General features: G+C 36.8%; 2 protein-coding genes across 4 annotated transcripts; both read right to left on the reverse strand.

Moving 5' to 3' along the window:
• Positions 1-632: 632 nt before the first annotated feature.
• On the reverse strand, positions 633-6,457 carry LOC140794065 (glycerophosphodiester phosphodiesterase GDPDL7-like). The gene is made up of 10 exons (XM_073145899.1): positions 6,352-6,457; positions 6,116-6,232; positions 5,363-5,659; positions 5,056-5,165; positions 4,361-4,862; positions 4,208-4,249; positions 3,837-4,118; positions 2,596-2,735; positions 1,533-2,016; positions 633-1,074 (listed from the first exon to the last, which is right to left on the reverse strand). Exons 2-10 carry the CDS (start codon positions 6,201-6,203, stop codon positions 746-748), a joined length of 2,274 nt encoding a protein of 757 aa, XP_073002000.1. The 5' UTR covers positions 6,204-6,232; positions 6,352-6,457; the 3' UTR covers positions 633-745.
• A 1,766-nt stretch (positions 6,458-8,223) lies between these two features.
• On the reverse strand, positions 8,224-12,317 carry LOC140793588 (nucleolar GTP-binding protein 1-like). Of its 3 annotated transcripts, none has more exons than XM_073145148.1 (3): positions 12,035-12,317; positions 8,751-10,814; positions 8,224-8,562 (listed from the first exon to the last, which is right to left on the reverse strand). In XM_073145148.1, exon 2 carries the CDS (start codon positions 10,775-10,777, stop codon positions 8,753-8,755), a length of 2,025 nt encoding a protein of 674 aa, XP_073001249.1. In that variant the 5' UTR covers positions 10,778-10,814; positions 12,035-12,317; the 3' UTR covers positions 8,224-8,562; positions 8,751-8,752. The 3 variants fall into 3 exon arrangements, with proteins under 3 accessions (XP_073001249.1, XP_073001246.1, XP_073001247.1); XM_073145145.1 differs by having other exon boundaries at positions 8,224-8,570; XM_073145146.1 differs by having other exon boundaries at positions 8,224-8,570; positions 8,715-10,814.
• Positions 12,318-14,978: the final 2,661 nt, after the last annotated feature.

The following is a 14,978-nucleotide window of genomic DNA, read 5'->3' on the forward strand; positions in this document are numbered from 1 at the left end:
CCCTTCTCCATCCTCCCACAATAGAATTGCCCTCCATCACCTCCCTCCTCCCTAAATTGTAACCCTCCCTCCTCCCTAAATAGTAACCATTCTCCATCCTCCCCCAATAGAGTCGCCCTTCATGCGAGGCCTCCTTCACCTCTCTCCTCCCTAAATTAGTTGAAGGAGGAGCAAATAAAAAATTGATGACTGAAGATGATGGGCCGAACAGGTCAGGTTGGGTCAAGTGGGCAAAGGGCTGGGCTGACCCATGCCACCCATTGGTAATTCAGACTTGGGCCAAGCCCAAACCGAGTCCAGACCAAGCTTAGCCCGGTCCAAACCAGGCCGGGTTGGGCTAGGCGCGGGCATGCTAGGTCATTTTATTAGGTCTAACTATCGTGATAAAATACACTTAATAAAGAAACAAGTTTGGGAGGACAATTTTTGTCAAAAACTTACTCTGATTGGTACAGCAATCATTTTTGAGGATCCTTCCACTGCTGCCATGAGATCTTTGTACTTGTATATTCTATTTATCTTGTGAATGGTTGCGGAAGATTTATTCATTTACTTATAACATCCTCTTTTAATTTGCTCTTTTGGATTTTCATTTAGGCAATCATTGACCAAAACAAATGAAATGCACATCCTGATCTAAATACTGCAAGTTTAACAACAACAAATGTTACGTAAAATTACAAATCGAGTTAAAAGAAAGAGAGAAGATGTTATAGAAATACAAATGTCAAGTCCCCCCAAAGGATCAATGGTAGCTCAAAGATATGATCACAAGCACCACCGTCAAAAGACATCGAATACCGCCGTTTGCGGCAATCGCCGGCTGACTGCTTTTAGGGTCTGTCGTCGTCGTCGTCGTCGTCGTCGTCGTCGGTGCTGCAGCTGGTGCTGGCTCATCAGCGATGTGAAGAACCGGCGGCAACGGTGGGTCAACAATATCGGCAGCGTCCAGTGCAGGAGCCGGAGCTTGGGCCGGAGGCAATGCTTCCGGTGGAGCCAAGGAGAGGAGAGAACCGGGCTCCGTCGGCAATATTGTGTAGGGCAGTTGGCTCTTCTCATATGAGCATGGGCTCCCTGCAAACGTTCACTTCTCATTAGTACGCATGGGATGCATGCCAATGGACTGCTCACTTGGAAGTTCTTTTCCTTTTAGAGAAAACAATAAACAGTTCATGTGGTTTGCAAACTGCAAGATAGATTGCAACATCGAAGATAGTATCAGTTTGGATATACTACTCCGAATTATGATAAGTTGTGCAACTTTTTGATTGCAACTTTTGAACTCTTTAACCGAAACTAATTAATACTTGCAGAAATCCACCTTAAGAATAAAACAAGCTTGATTTCTAATCAATATGCGCAGCAACCAAATTTCGTTTCTATGATAAAATAGTTATACATCCAAAAGGATGCTAAGTTTGCAGGATAAGTGAAGGATAGAAAAAAAAAATAGTCAAAAGTATAATGTATGAGATCTTGGTCATCAAAAACCAATAATTTGATATCTATTTACTGTGAAAGTTGGTACTTACTCAGATATGCAGTAGCAGTGGCAGGGAATTCAGTGATAAGACCAGCAACTCCAAGACCATCAACATAAGTAGCGATTTCAACCATGGGATCTGAGAAGAAATCAAATGGTAGCGAATCTAGCTCATTCCGCAGCACTGAGACGTAAACAGGTAGGTTTGCATCTCGCATCGCCTTCATCACATCAGTAAATCCTGAAAGAAAGGGGCCTGCAGTTGAAACAAGGGAAGCTCTGGGGAGTTTTACTACGTGAGCAAACTGCTTGATCTCATCCACTATTGGCTTTGGAGTGTTGCTTATGGTTTCTGGGATCTCAAGAACTCGCTTGTAGCTGTTGTATTTCTTGAAAATAGAGAGAATTGCAGTGTCATCAGACTGGATGAGGACTTGCTGAGTGGTTTGTTTGTCGTAGCTCGCATTCGTTAATGCACCCGAGACCGCATCAACAATATCAAGACCCTTCTCGGATGCCAGATAGGGAGCATTCTGCATGTAAAGAAAAAGAAATTCTCTAATGAAATGGCTTCTGAGATGTATTAAATTTTCAGGCGATGGTTTGACGAATAATATGTTGAGTAGCTGTCCAGTTCCATTTAGTACGAATCATGACAGCATTTCTTAGGATTCAACGATAAGTACTCAGTGGTATTTGACATTTAATCTCTAAAAGCTACAAGATGTTGTCAAGTCCATTTAGGCATGGATTTATGTTGAACCATCCAGACATAATATCCTTATGAGATTATGAAATGTGCATCTAAATTAATTAACAAGTGGCAATAGTTTAATACTTCAATTTTAACAGAACAAACAATTTTATCCTACTGACTGGTGATGCAGTTGCTGTAAGCATCCAAACAATTTTAATAAGTGCTGTTCGTTAGACAAGTAAATTCTTAGACAGGAATAAGATAATGATCACTTACCTCTATATTGATTAACAGAACAAACAATTTTATCCTACTGACTGGTGATGCAGTTGCTGTAAGCATCCAAACAATTTTAATAAGTGCTGTTCGTTAGACAAATAAATTCTTAGACAGGAATAAGATAATGATCACTTACCTCTATATTGATTAAGATACCAGGTACAGTGCTGTTCTTCGCAAACTCCAGAAATTCAGCCAGAGTCATTAATTTTCCCTTATTTTTTGCTGCAGGATTTCTTATCGCACCCGCTTGAGCGAAGGGGCTCAGGATCTCAGCTGGGAAAAATAAAATTGACAAGAGCTATAAGTAATATAATTTGAGAAATACTGCAACAAAATTCAATAGTACTTGCTACATCGCCTAATCACATAGAAGTTCTAGTATCACAGTTACGCGATATAGCTGCAAGGTCTTCATCCATGTTTCAGTAGTCCATGAGAAACTCCTTAAGGGTTCTTCCTATGATAACCACAATACATATAGCTTCAGTCTGAGTTTCATTCTTTATCTACTCTTTGAGATTCCTTTCCTAACAAAGTTAGGATAGTGCATTAGCGTGACAGTTCTAGTGTTTCTGCTATCTTGCAGCCACAACTTCTATTGTTTCAAGAGAAATTCAACATTTTTAATTGATTAGACCTCCTAGTCGCTTAACACGAAAGAATTGATTACTTTTAAGACAACCAATTCTCTATATTGAAAGTTTTACTTCTGAGAGTACTGTGCTAATACTGTACATAGTCTTGAATAAGTCTGTCCAATTAGTCTTATTGCATGAAATAGAGCAGCAAATATGTAGACTGTTATTTTACGAATTAACTGCAAAGTAGAGCACAGCAACAAAAATCTAACGAATTGAAGCAATTGAAGTAAAGAGTATAGAAAACATCAATACTAACACCTGTGACCAGGTTTATCATATATATTCAGCATCTAACATAGGTGCAAATCAGTGTAGGGAGTAAATAATTTGGATTATGGCCTGAATACAAGGCACTTATCAGTGTTATTCTACGCAAAAAAAACTTAAAAGCACCAGCAAAAATATACTCTAGATTCTAGAATGGAATGCCACAACCAAGAAAGTTGATTTCAAAAGAGTGCAAATTCTATAAGTTCTATATACTTGGCTTTCATCATTTGAACCCTATGAAGGTATCACTTCATGTGACAGGTTGATTCTCGCCAATGCATCCTAAATCCTAACGGTGGGGTATGCAAGTCAAGCAAAGTGCCTCTCCAATAAAGAAAACACAGCCACAAATTCTTGTCTATGGATACCTTGTTTGCCTGATTCCCTTTTTAAGTTATAAATATAATCTCACACTCTGGAGATATCAACAAAATTTATTATGAAAATGACTGACTGTCCTTACGCTTCAGGGTCTGGATATCGCTCCATGTGAGATCAAAGGAGAAGATCCCACTGTCTGTTTGTATGTCAGGGACAGTGCTTGATTGGCTCATGAAAAAATCTATTGCATTTGTGCCACTCATAAGATCTGCTGTATCCAAGCAGAAGGCTACTCCGTCTTTCGACATCTGAACGGAGCAGTCAATTACATCTGCACCATCTTCCACTGCTTGCTGATAAGCAAGATCTGTAGATCCAGCAAAGACGCCACTCGCACCGTTGTGAGTAATTACCAGCGGTCTCCCTGAAACCAACCAAATTTATAGAAGTAATTGGTGTCTCACTAAATGAACAGCAGATTAGTATGTTTAAGTTTCAGCATAGCTAGCTTACCTTTCTTACGAGCAGTATCATTATTGTTATATGCCAAGCAAGCTACACAAAACCATAGAGATTCATGTATCAACAATCTTCTGCCAAGTTAAGTGACTTGGGAGAACATTTAGAACTGCAATATTACTGTAAGTAGAGAAGAAAAGTACTTACCTACTGATTCTGATGCTGTGGATGGGAAGTCTGTAAGCAGACCATCAACTGAGAAGTTTGAGTTATCTATATAATGCAAGTACTCTGCTGTTGGGTCAAAACTATAGTTGTAACTCGCAGGTAGGTCATTTGCGAAAATATCGGCATAAATTTCAAGGCCCAGACTATGAGCATCTGTAACTAGAGTAGTATGTGGCTCTAGATATTGATCTTTATTGACAGGCCATATGTAATTCTTGGGCACAAGGATTCCAGAAGCAAATGACTTAATTTCTTGCAGGTCTTCGAGTAGGGAACTGTATGTTTTGTTGGTGGAGGGTTCCACTGCATTCACATCTCGAAAGCGGAAGATGAGCTTCGTCTTTCCTTTCGGTAATTTTCCATTGAGACCTTTCAAAAAAGCAATTTCTGGAGACGATATGTAATCAATTCTATTCATTTTTGATGCTCCTCGAATGTATGTAATAATGTCTAATTTATGTTCCTTGAAGAACATGTAATACTGCAACAAATTGAAGACAGGTTCAGATCACTGCTGAATATTTACAACTAGCATCATTCTGAAGTGGCAAAGTATAGTAAATCTTGAAAGAGAAAATATGAAAGTTAAACAATAAGCTAGAACGATTAAGCATCACAATCTAGACTATATGCAGGAAAACAAAAATGATAAGCTTTGGTACAGTCATGCTTACCTGCACATTCAACCAAAACTGTGAGGGGCGAAGGCCTGTGACTTCCTCGACGGTGAGCAGTGGCAAGCTGTCATCAAATATACTTGGCCGGGAATAGATACTCTGGACCACTTTGAAATGATAAATGTAGCAAAGAAATGTAGTTCAGCCTAAGTTTCAGTTATTTCAGTTATCGCTATAAACGTCAAAAGTATCTGAGATTTAGCCTAGGACTCTTTTCTTCTAGCTTGAATTGTGCAAATTAATCTAGTAATGATACAATTACCTCGAGCGCCAAGTAGAAGAGTAAGAAATGATGTATACTTACTTGTGATATTGTTATATATCTCATCTAAAGTGAAGTCCACCGAGAACCATCCGCGAATGGATTCTCCGTTCACGGAGTAAGTTTTCCTCCTTTTTGGAAAAATAGTAGCTATATTTGTGGAATTGTCAAGTCTTAAATCTGTTTTGCAAATGCCAGCCCCATCCTTTGTTAACTGCAGATCACACAACAGAATAACATCCTTCAAGCTTGTGGACAAGGCGAATTGGTAGGCGAATTCACTAGACTCAGGGAAGAGCCCCGAGTATCCACCGCGTGCTACAATCGCCGGCGCATTGCCTGCAGATTTGAGGACAAAATGTAGTAAGATACTAAGTTTGCAGTTCCCTAACAGTTGGATGTCAGATTTCTTGTAATTGATTGACATTGGACCTACCTGATATACATGCATTTGTAGTTAGAAAAAGAAGACGAATTGCTAATGCCTTGATCTAAGACATGAACAATATTTAGAGCACGAAAGAGAATCTAAATTAGTATAAAAGAGAATGCAAAAGAATCACATTTTGACTGTTTACTTGAAGATCCTTGTGCATAATGCTACAAGGGGCAAAAGAGCAATCTTTCATATCATAGTCATGATCATTATGATTTATTATTATCTAACAAATATATATATATATATAAGAATCTTAGATTTATCTTGATAAATTCATAAATTCATGAGAGAGAAGAACTTTGAAACATAAAAATGTTACATGGTCCAATTAATTTAAGAATACAATAAGATTTTACCGCGGAGTGTCAGCCATTTCGGTGGAGGAGAATTAGCAGCAGCTGCTCCATGGAGAAGAAGCAAAAGGGGAAGAAATGGATGCCACATTGTTTTATAAAGATTTATCTCTGGAAGACCTATAATGCAAACAATTAATCAAAACCAAAATGAAAAAATTCAAAGAAATGCCAAAACAATTGTAATAAAAACTGAGGATAAGCAATCAATAAAAAGAACTATAATTAAGGGAATTCACCGATCGCAAACAAACAAAGGTTTCCCGATTCGTGTAGGATTTCGCCGGACGTGAGATCCGGCCAGAAACCTACCTAAAAGAAGCTACACAAAAGAAAACTTATTATTTATGGAGACTTCAAATGCATTTTATTTTTATTTTTGTTGTTTATTTATTTTGATCTCTCTGGAATTGATGTCTGTTTTATAACAAACGGTAGAGCTGAAACTTCTCCCATCTTTCTCCATTATGGCTACTGCTATTTTTAACCCTTCCTTTCCCATTATAACTCTCTCTATCTCTCTCTTGGCTAGACTTCGGCAGGACGGTAGTTTGATTTAATGGCGGGAAGATTTGAGCGAGTTTGTGAGTTTTTATTTGGACTACAAATTATTTAAAAAGGATTAATTATAAATTGCCCCCCATAGTTGTGCCTAAAAATTAAATTAAATTACCCCCTAAACTTTTAATTATGTCACTTTTCCTCCCCTATGGTTAGACTAATATAAAATTATTAACTTTTCTATCCAAACTAATAGAAAAGTACAGGAAAAAATTAGTAGAGAAAATTTTCCTACCATAATGAATATAAAAATGTTAGAATTATTCTTCTCTTTCCATTAAATTTACTCATCATATTTGATACTTTAATTTAAAAATAAACTTATATTTTCAATCTCTTCTATCTTCTTCGATTTTTGTTATTAGATAACTATCATAATATGAAAAAAAAATTCAATCATCTAAAACAATATGAGTAAAAGATGAGATTATTAATTTTATAGAAATATTATAATAATTTATACTTTCTGACTACCCACGAAACCAGTAAGCTTGGATATCAATTGCCCCTAACATATATATATATATATATAATGCTCTTCTAATTTTCTTCTTATATAAATAAATATTTAATCTAATAACTCTCATTTTAGGATAAAAATATTATGTAACCCAGGAAGAAATTAATTACTGACAACCAAAAGGAAAAAAGGTCAGCTTGGAGAAGCAATGCAAAACCTTCTAAATTTAAAATTGTTTTCTTTTGGTCTTCGATTAGTTACTTGTTATTAGTTCTAGTAGCTAGATGTATGTAATTATATGTCTAAATTATTAGAACAGGCTCGTAGGAATTAAGAATACAGAGAACCAGCAGAGTAAGACAACAGGGAAGGATTTTTACACAAACCCGAGTGAGTAAGCGTAGCAAGAACACAAGAAGGAATTAGCATTACTACTATTTCAGAACAATGATACATTACTATTACACTGTTACGAACCGGACTAATGAGAGAGTTAGATTGCGTATTTAGATTGAAAAGAGTTTTTTTATATTGATGGAAGGGATAGAAGATGGATGAATATAGAAATAGAGATACTTGAGATTAAAGAAGAAAATAGGACGAAGGGAAAAAAGGGGGCGACAAATGAGGAGAAGGATCTAACTAATGTAGACTAAGAGTCGATGTGAGGGCAAGAAAAAAAAGAGAGTAAAAGAGATCCTTCCATTTGGACCAAAACAACAAAAATCAATCGCTAAAAATCAAATGTTCTCGCCACGACGCATGGCCATTCAAACGAGCAATATGCGTCATTCAAACGAGCAAATCCCGTAAACTGCTTTTACGAACGCGTATAGGAGTTTGAATTGGCGCGTGTTCGAATAAGCCCAAAGCCATTCAAACGCATAAATTTTTTACGTTCGCATAATACGTTCAAACGCAATCCCTAACATTCCAAGGCCAAGTGCAAGCTTGTAGTGGTCTTTGTTGTAAGTTGTATTCAGATAATACTACAGCAAAGGAAACAATAAAGTAAAGAGCTCATATAGAAAATTTTACATGTCAATCTCATCAAGTACATCCAAAACAAGCAATTAAGCACAGAAAAAAGTTCCCAAAGGTCGAAACATAAATATGATTTAAACAAAATTTTTGCCTAATTCGTTTTTGACAGGACTCCGTTTAAACAGAGCTTAAGAAAATTGGCATCTTACAACACGCATAATTAAGTACAAAATACTCGCATAGAACTGTCTCAAGAGAAATTAGAAAGTAGTTGACAGCCAAGACAGTAAAAAATTCATATAATGCACTTTAAGCTCTCCAAAAGGTTGTCCACTGTATTAGACTCTCTAATTCTCCATGCAATAACTTGAACAGGCAACAACACTATCTCCGTCCTGTAAAAGGACTCCATTACAAGCCTTCAGTTGCAGACTCGCAGATGAGCCTGAGATCCTGAAACAACAAAGTATTTGTATAATAATTCTCAAGAAACAAAGTAGTTGTATAATATGATCTACTTAAGTAGGAAAGAAAAAGGACGGTAAGGTAAAAAGTCGGATATTTTACACCACCAATTAGAAAAGGTGAATCTGATACCAAATTTTTCACAGAAAATGTTCGCCATTCACACACCTCTAGCGTCGGCTGGTCTTCCCAATTGACCGCTTTCCAGAAAACAAATGTTTTGGCTTCAAGTTTGGAATGACCCTATCTGCCTCTCCCTTGCGAGCAGACTTGTTCCTCAACCTAACAGATTTCTTTCCAATCTTTAGTGCCTTGAGTTTCTGAGCTGAGTCCTTAAACCCTTCTCCAGGGGTGACCTCGCTAGGTGGTCGTGATGTCGACCTTGACCTCGACCTCATCCGCAACTTCTTGCGGGATTGTTCACCATCAATATCCATATCTTCTGCATCTTCACTGTCTTTAACCAGTGATCTCTCCCGCTTCCGGCCCTTCCTCGAAACAGACCTGCTCCGAGCACGATTGATAGCTGCATTTGGATCCAACCCCAAAGAAGAAAGCTGCCTTCCCATTCTGTCAGTTGTGAATTTCCTGTCTTTGTCAAACTTCCTTGGCACAGTGGGACGACTTTCAGCGGTGCTCTTTTTTATCCTATGTTGTTGAATGAGCAAGCTCTTCTTCTTTCTGATCTCAGCCAAAGCTTCCCGTTCCTCAGGAGATAGTTCTTTCCCATCAATCTCAAACTCTTCTTCCTCTGCCTCAGCCTCAAGCCGAAGTCCCTCCTCCCTTTCCAACTCTTCCAACCTTTGTAAGATATCAGGATCGATAAAATCATAAACATTGTGTCCATCCAGTATCTCGGGCATTATATCTTCCTTCCATTCGTCATTTTCCAGAATATAATGTTTCCTTAGATTAGAAGAATACACACCAGCTCCACCATTTTCATTCTCCAAGTCTTTCTCAAGCTTCCTCTTTTCTTTCTCAATAGTTTCCTTTGCTCGGGCCTCCAATACAGCCTGAGGAATACAAGGAGGCCGTTCTTTTGTGTCACGAGGTTTTGGAATCGCAACATGAAATCGATTTAAACAATCATTGATCTTCTTTGATTTCATCTTGATCTCCACCCTCTGATCCAGAAGTCTTTCACAGGCAGCATTTTTCACAGCTATTACCCCATCATCTGTTAGAGTACTCATAGTCAATAAAACTCCATCATCATTAGGTTCCGTTCCTAGGGCTACAACAGTTTTTGTGGCTTCAGCCTTCATCTCCATTACCAGCTTCCTGTCCTCCTCAGACAGACCCTCTACAGGCTGTAGATCAATCTTGTTGCAAACAATAATCAGCGGTTTGCTCATGAACAATGACTTTATGCTGTGGAAGAGTGCTGCTTGTTGTGCTATGCTGTACCCACAAGATCCTGAGATGTCTAAGAAGAAAAGCACAGCAGCCCTTAAGTGTGCTAGGGCTGTGATACTGCACATTTCTATTGCGTTCCTGTCCTCAAACGGCCTATCTAGGATTCCAGGAGTATCAATTACTTGGTATCGGAGATACTTATAATCTGTGTGACCAACAAATAAGGACTTGGTTGTAAATGCATAAGGCTGGACATCGACATCAGCCCTAGTTATCTTATTTATGAAGGAGCTCTTCCCTACATTAGGATATCCACAAATCAAGATTGTTCGAGTGTTGGGATCTATGGAAGGAAGCCTGGCCATGTGTTGTCTTATCAGCTCCAGGTAACGCAAGCTGGGGGTGATACGCTTTATAACAGTGCACATGCGACCAAGAGCAGCAACCTTCAGGCACTTGCATCGGTATAAGGAGTCCCCATATTTAAGCAACCTCACATAATCTTTGGCAATCTTCCCAATGATGTTCCTAGCTGTGTTGATCTGGCCAAGTGCAAGCTTGTAGTGGTCTTTGTTGTAAAGAACATGGAGGAGATCACCATAAAAAGGGTGGATATCATCCACCCGTGGGAACTCATCAATGATAGTAGACAGCTTCTCATGAAAGTTCTGCAGGGTGAACCTCACCTTTCGCATGTAGAATTGGCGAAGGCGAGTGATGGCATATCCCTTGTGGACCACTGTAGGAGTCTGGCGCTGGGTGCGGGACAGAATTATATCAATAAAGTCCTTCCCAGATGGGATGACAGAGATTTTCTTGAAGTTATACTGAACCATCTTCCCTTTATAAATCTCTAAACCAAAATACTGTTACCTTTACATGCACAAGAAAAGAAAACACAGTGAGTCATAAGAAAGAAAAAGAAATCCTTATTAGCAAGAGATTCAATAACAAAAATAACATGAAAATCTGCCTAAATGACACTTAAACTCGCAAAACATTTTAATGCTTAATAATCTATCAACACATCCTCAGAGAACAGAAAATTTAAATGACAGAAACCAGCACTAAACTGTGTAACTGACTATGCATCAGAAGAAGGTAGATAGCATGCACAAGGCAGCTTAGGTTTCATAGCATGTCTATCTATTTGTTATCACTTATCAGTACACCAGAAATCAGATTCCAGGAGCCATGAAAGTTCATTTGGCTAAATGGATTTCATTTGGAAGGTAAAACAACAGGTATATGACATCTTAGTTTGTATGGCATGTTGCAAACTTATGGGATGTAGATCAATTATCAGTGCACCACAAATCAAATGCTGGAAATTTTATGTAATTAGCAACACTAATTTAAAATGTAAAACAAAACATCTTAGTTTTGCACTGGCCCAATTTGAGGTCTGGCAATCCATGACATAAATCAAATGACTAAAATACTCTCTACATTTATTTAGAAGGTAAGGAGGAAAGAAATATCACCCTTTACTCATTACCAGGGAGTCATAAATCATAATAATTTGGTGTCCTATAGTAAATAACCAAGCCTGGACAGAATGAAAGCTACAACCTCATAGAATCAAAGAAGTTGATTTTACTGGTTATTCACCATCTAATCTACGGGCTAGGCTCTGCATATCACTCATTCATCTGGCCATGGTTGCACGAGAATGCTTATGTGCTAATTAAAAACTATTCTAGACAAATCCTCGGGAAGAAAAGCATTCACAAGAAAAGGCCATCAAACTTCAAAGCATAAATATTTCTCTTTACAATCACCAGATAAATTTGCGGTGAGAAGAGGCCATGAGACAATAACAGATTAGGCATGGATTTGCCTAGCAAATCTTTTTCTTTTAACCAGACAAGTGATTATTGATAAACCACTTGAATGAAATCGAGATCGAAAGCTACCATCTTTCTTTCTTAGATCGAGATAAAAAAAAAAGAATCAAATATTTCCCAGAAATTTGGCATTGCATGCAGGATCAGTCCTCAGAGTTCGAAATAAACAGCAAAATACATCAAATATGGCATGGAGGAAACAAAGGATGGATCAAAACCAGTATAGAACCAAGGGAGATAGATTACCTCAGGTAGGAGGGAGAGAGGCGGCAACGAGACAAGCAGCCGCTTCTTCTCAGTTCGTATCACCCACGAAATATGAAGACTCTTCGAATCGAACAAAGGGTGTACGAAAACGGTAACCGGCAACTTGGATTTCTCTGGAACTCCGTAGAGGATCGGCCGTCGGCACCGCCGCACACGAGAAAGAGAGTGAACCGAACGGAGGAAGAAGAGATGACGGCCGCAGGGTTTCGGCGAGGGATTTAAGCAGCGGCGGAGAAAGAGTTGGAATTAGGGAAACGGATACAAGTATATATATATATGGATAGGGTTAAGGGGATAGCGGGTTGGCCCCAACCTGACCCGTATAATAAATTAGGTCAAATTGGGTTAAACACTTAAACGGGTTAGTGTAAAGTGTTGTGCATTCGAACAAGATCCGACTATTCCAAACCCATTTAAACATTATATGAGTTTCTATCTAGCAGTGTAATCGAGTTTAGACTCCGTTAAAGCTTGGATTAAAATTAGTTTCAAGCTTAACCTAAAATATCAAGCTTGAATTGATTAGATTCAATTCTCGGTATAGCCTATTTCAAATCTATCTTGAATCAAGCTTAGATTGAATCTAGGGTTATTATTTAAAACTAAATTAAGCGTGTAACAGATTTGTCTATTTATTATTTATAATATATATTAGAGTGTTTTGTGACAAAAACTCAAAGTTAGGTTTAATATTGTAAATTCTTCTCATTTGTCGTTTCCATCTTAATCACCTACTACATACACTAAAAAGTAGACTACTACATACACTAAAAAGTGGACTCGACATGATAAAGACTTTTAAACGGGTTTTGTTAGGTTTATTTGTACTTATATAATTAGTTATATTTTAAAAAATAATTTATATTTATGTAATATGTCTAAATTTATGCATGGGCAAATGCATAGGATATGAGATATTTAATGAAAAATATTAAAGTGAAAGGTTAATTTTAAAGTAAAATTATTCAAAATAATTTTAGAATCACTATTGAAGTGCTTAAATGATGTCATGACGGTTGGAGAAGTATAAAAACTTTACCTAAAGATATAGGAAGGCACTATGCATTCAATTATTTAATCTGTCGTTTAAACAGGGCGTTCTAATACACTCTAAGCCCGTTCAAACGCACCTTAGGCTCGTTCGAACTCACCTTGTAGTTGTTTACACATATAGAGAGCTTGTTTTGACCGTTCGAATGCATCTTATAGACATTCATACATACAACGGTGACATTCACATATACAGAGATTTATTTGATCGTTCGTGGCACATTCACACTTCAAGTCATCATGTTCTGACACACTCGGGTCGCATTCAAATACATGATGTACTTTGCAATTTTCTGAAGTTAGATCTAAGAGAATCTGTGGAGAATTTTTGAAGAAATAGTTATTTTATCTCTAAGAGATATTTATCATATCTCTAAGATTATAAGAGGGTTTAATCTAACCGTATGAGTGATACCGTCAAGTATTAACATAGAGATCATCTTTTGGAGGCTATTAGAGATCAATTCTCAGCTTTAGATGGAATGTGTTGAATCGTTTTCATCTCAACACATATATATCAGATTTGAAAAAACTACATCTTGAGGGTCACTAAGACGGAAGGATCAATTTTGAAGGTTATAGAGGTTTGTAAATCTATTACTGGAAGCAGTATATCAGTGGGTCTATTATAGCCGTTATATTGCCTTTATCTTTTTAGTAATATTACAGCCGTAGAAGTATTCTGATCTTCTAAATACTAACCATCTTCCTCTACTATTTAATTAATATCTTTTCATTTAAATAACGGATTCTCGTGAAACTAGAGCCATTAGAACCCTACTTTCGAGATCACCCATATAAATTTTCATAATTTTCTTATGTTCAAATTGATCCAGATATGATTCGTAACGTTTTTCCACATAAAAACTTTTGTATTATAATTGTTTTTTTACACTTTATTTCTATTTTTCACATATTTATATGGATAGCATGCAATAGATCTCATCTTCTAGGACGTTCCTTACATTTTTCAATTGATATAAGAGTATACCTAAGTATTCACGTAAGTTTTAGCTTTTCAGATTTGGGTTTAGTCTAATCTAAGTGCTGAGTTATAAACGGATTAACTAGTCTACCAATTATTAGATGAGTCGTATTCAGTTTATTATCTCAACTCAATTGACCCATTTATGACCTGATTCGCCAACTTGTTTATAACCTAATTAACCTGTTTATAACATAAATAAACTCGTTTACAACCTATTTATAACCCGAATAACTTACAACAAAAATATTTTTTGTCACCTATTGACTCGTTTAATCCACGTAAACGGGTCGTATACGTATTTGCATTATTATGACTCGGCTTGAATCTAACACGATTTGAACTCGTCTAATATGACCCAATTAGCAGTGTAACTCTTGTTAGGCAAAGAGAATTCTGCTTTTTATTTAATACCAATATGTCATTTCTAAAAGGAATATTATTTTTCCAAACAAGAAAATACCATTTTAAACACAAAAAATTAAATACTCTTTTTTCTTAAAACCATTCTTTCTAAAATAAATTTATCTTTATCGTCTTCACAAATCATATACAAAAAAAAATGCCTACTATTCCAATTTTTTTTTAAACTATCTTCTTCCAATAAATTGTATAAAATTAAATTTGAAGATCCATGTGAGTAGCAAAGTTAGAGAAAATTGAATAAGATTTAATATCTAAAATAAATATTGACAAAAGTGGGTTATTTTTTTATAAACAAAAAATGTTGTTCCGATAATATCATTTAGCAGCATATTAGCTTGAATTTAAAGATTCTCGTATGAAATAAAGTTGCAGGGAATTGAATTAACTTTTCAGTAGATCTAATATAGAAATGATTAGAGTTCATACTGAAAATATATTATCAAGATATTAAATAGTAATAAA

The sequence above is a fragment of the Typha latifolia genome, chromosome 8 (genome assembly GCF_019914945.1).
Source record: "Typha latifolia isolate L0001 chromosome 8, TyphaL0001v2, whole genome shotgun sequence".
NCBI lineage: Eukaryota > Viridiplantae > Streptophyta > Magnoliopsida > Poales > Typhaceae > Typha > Typha latifolia.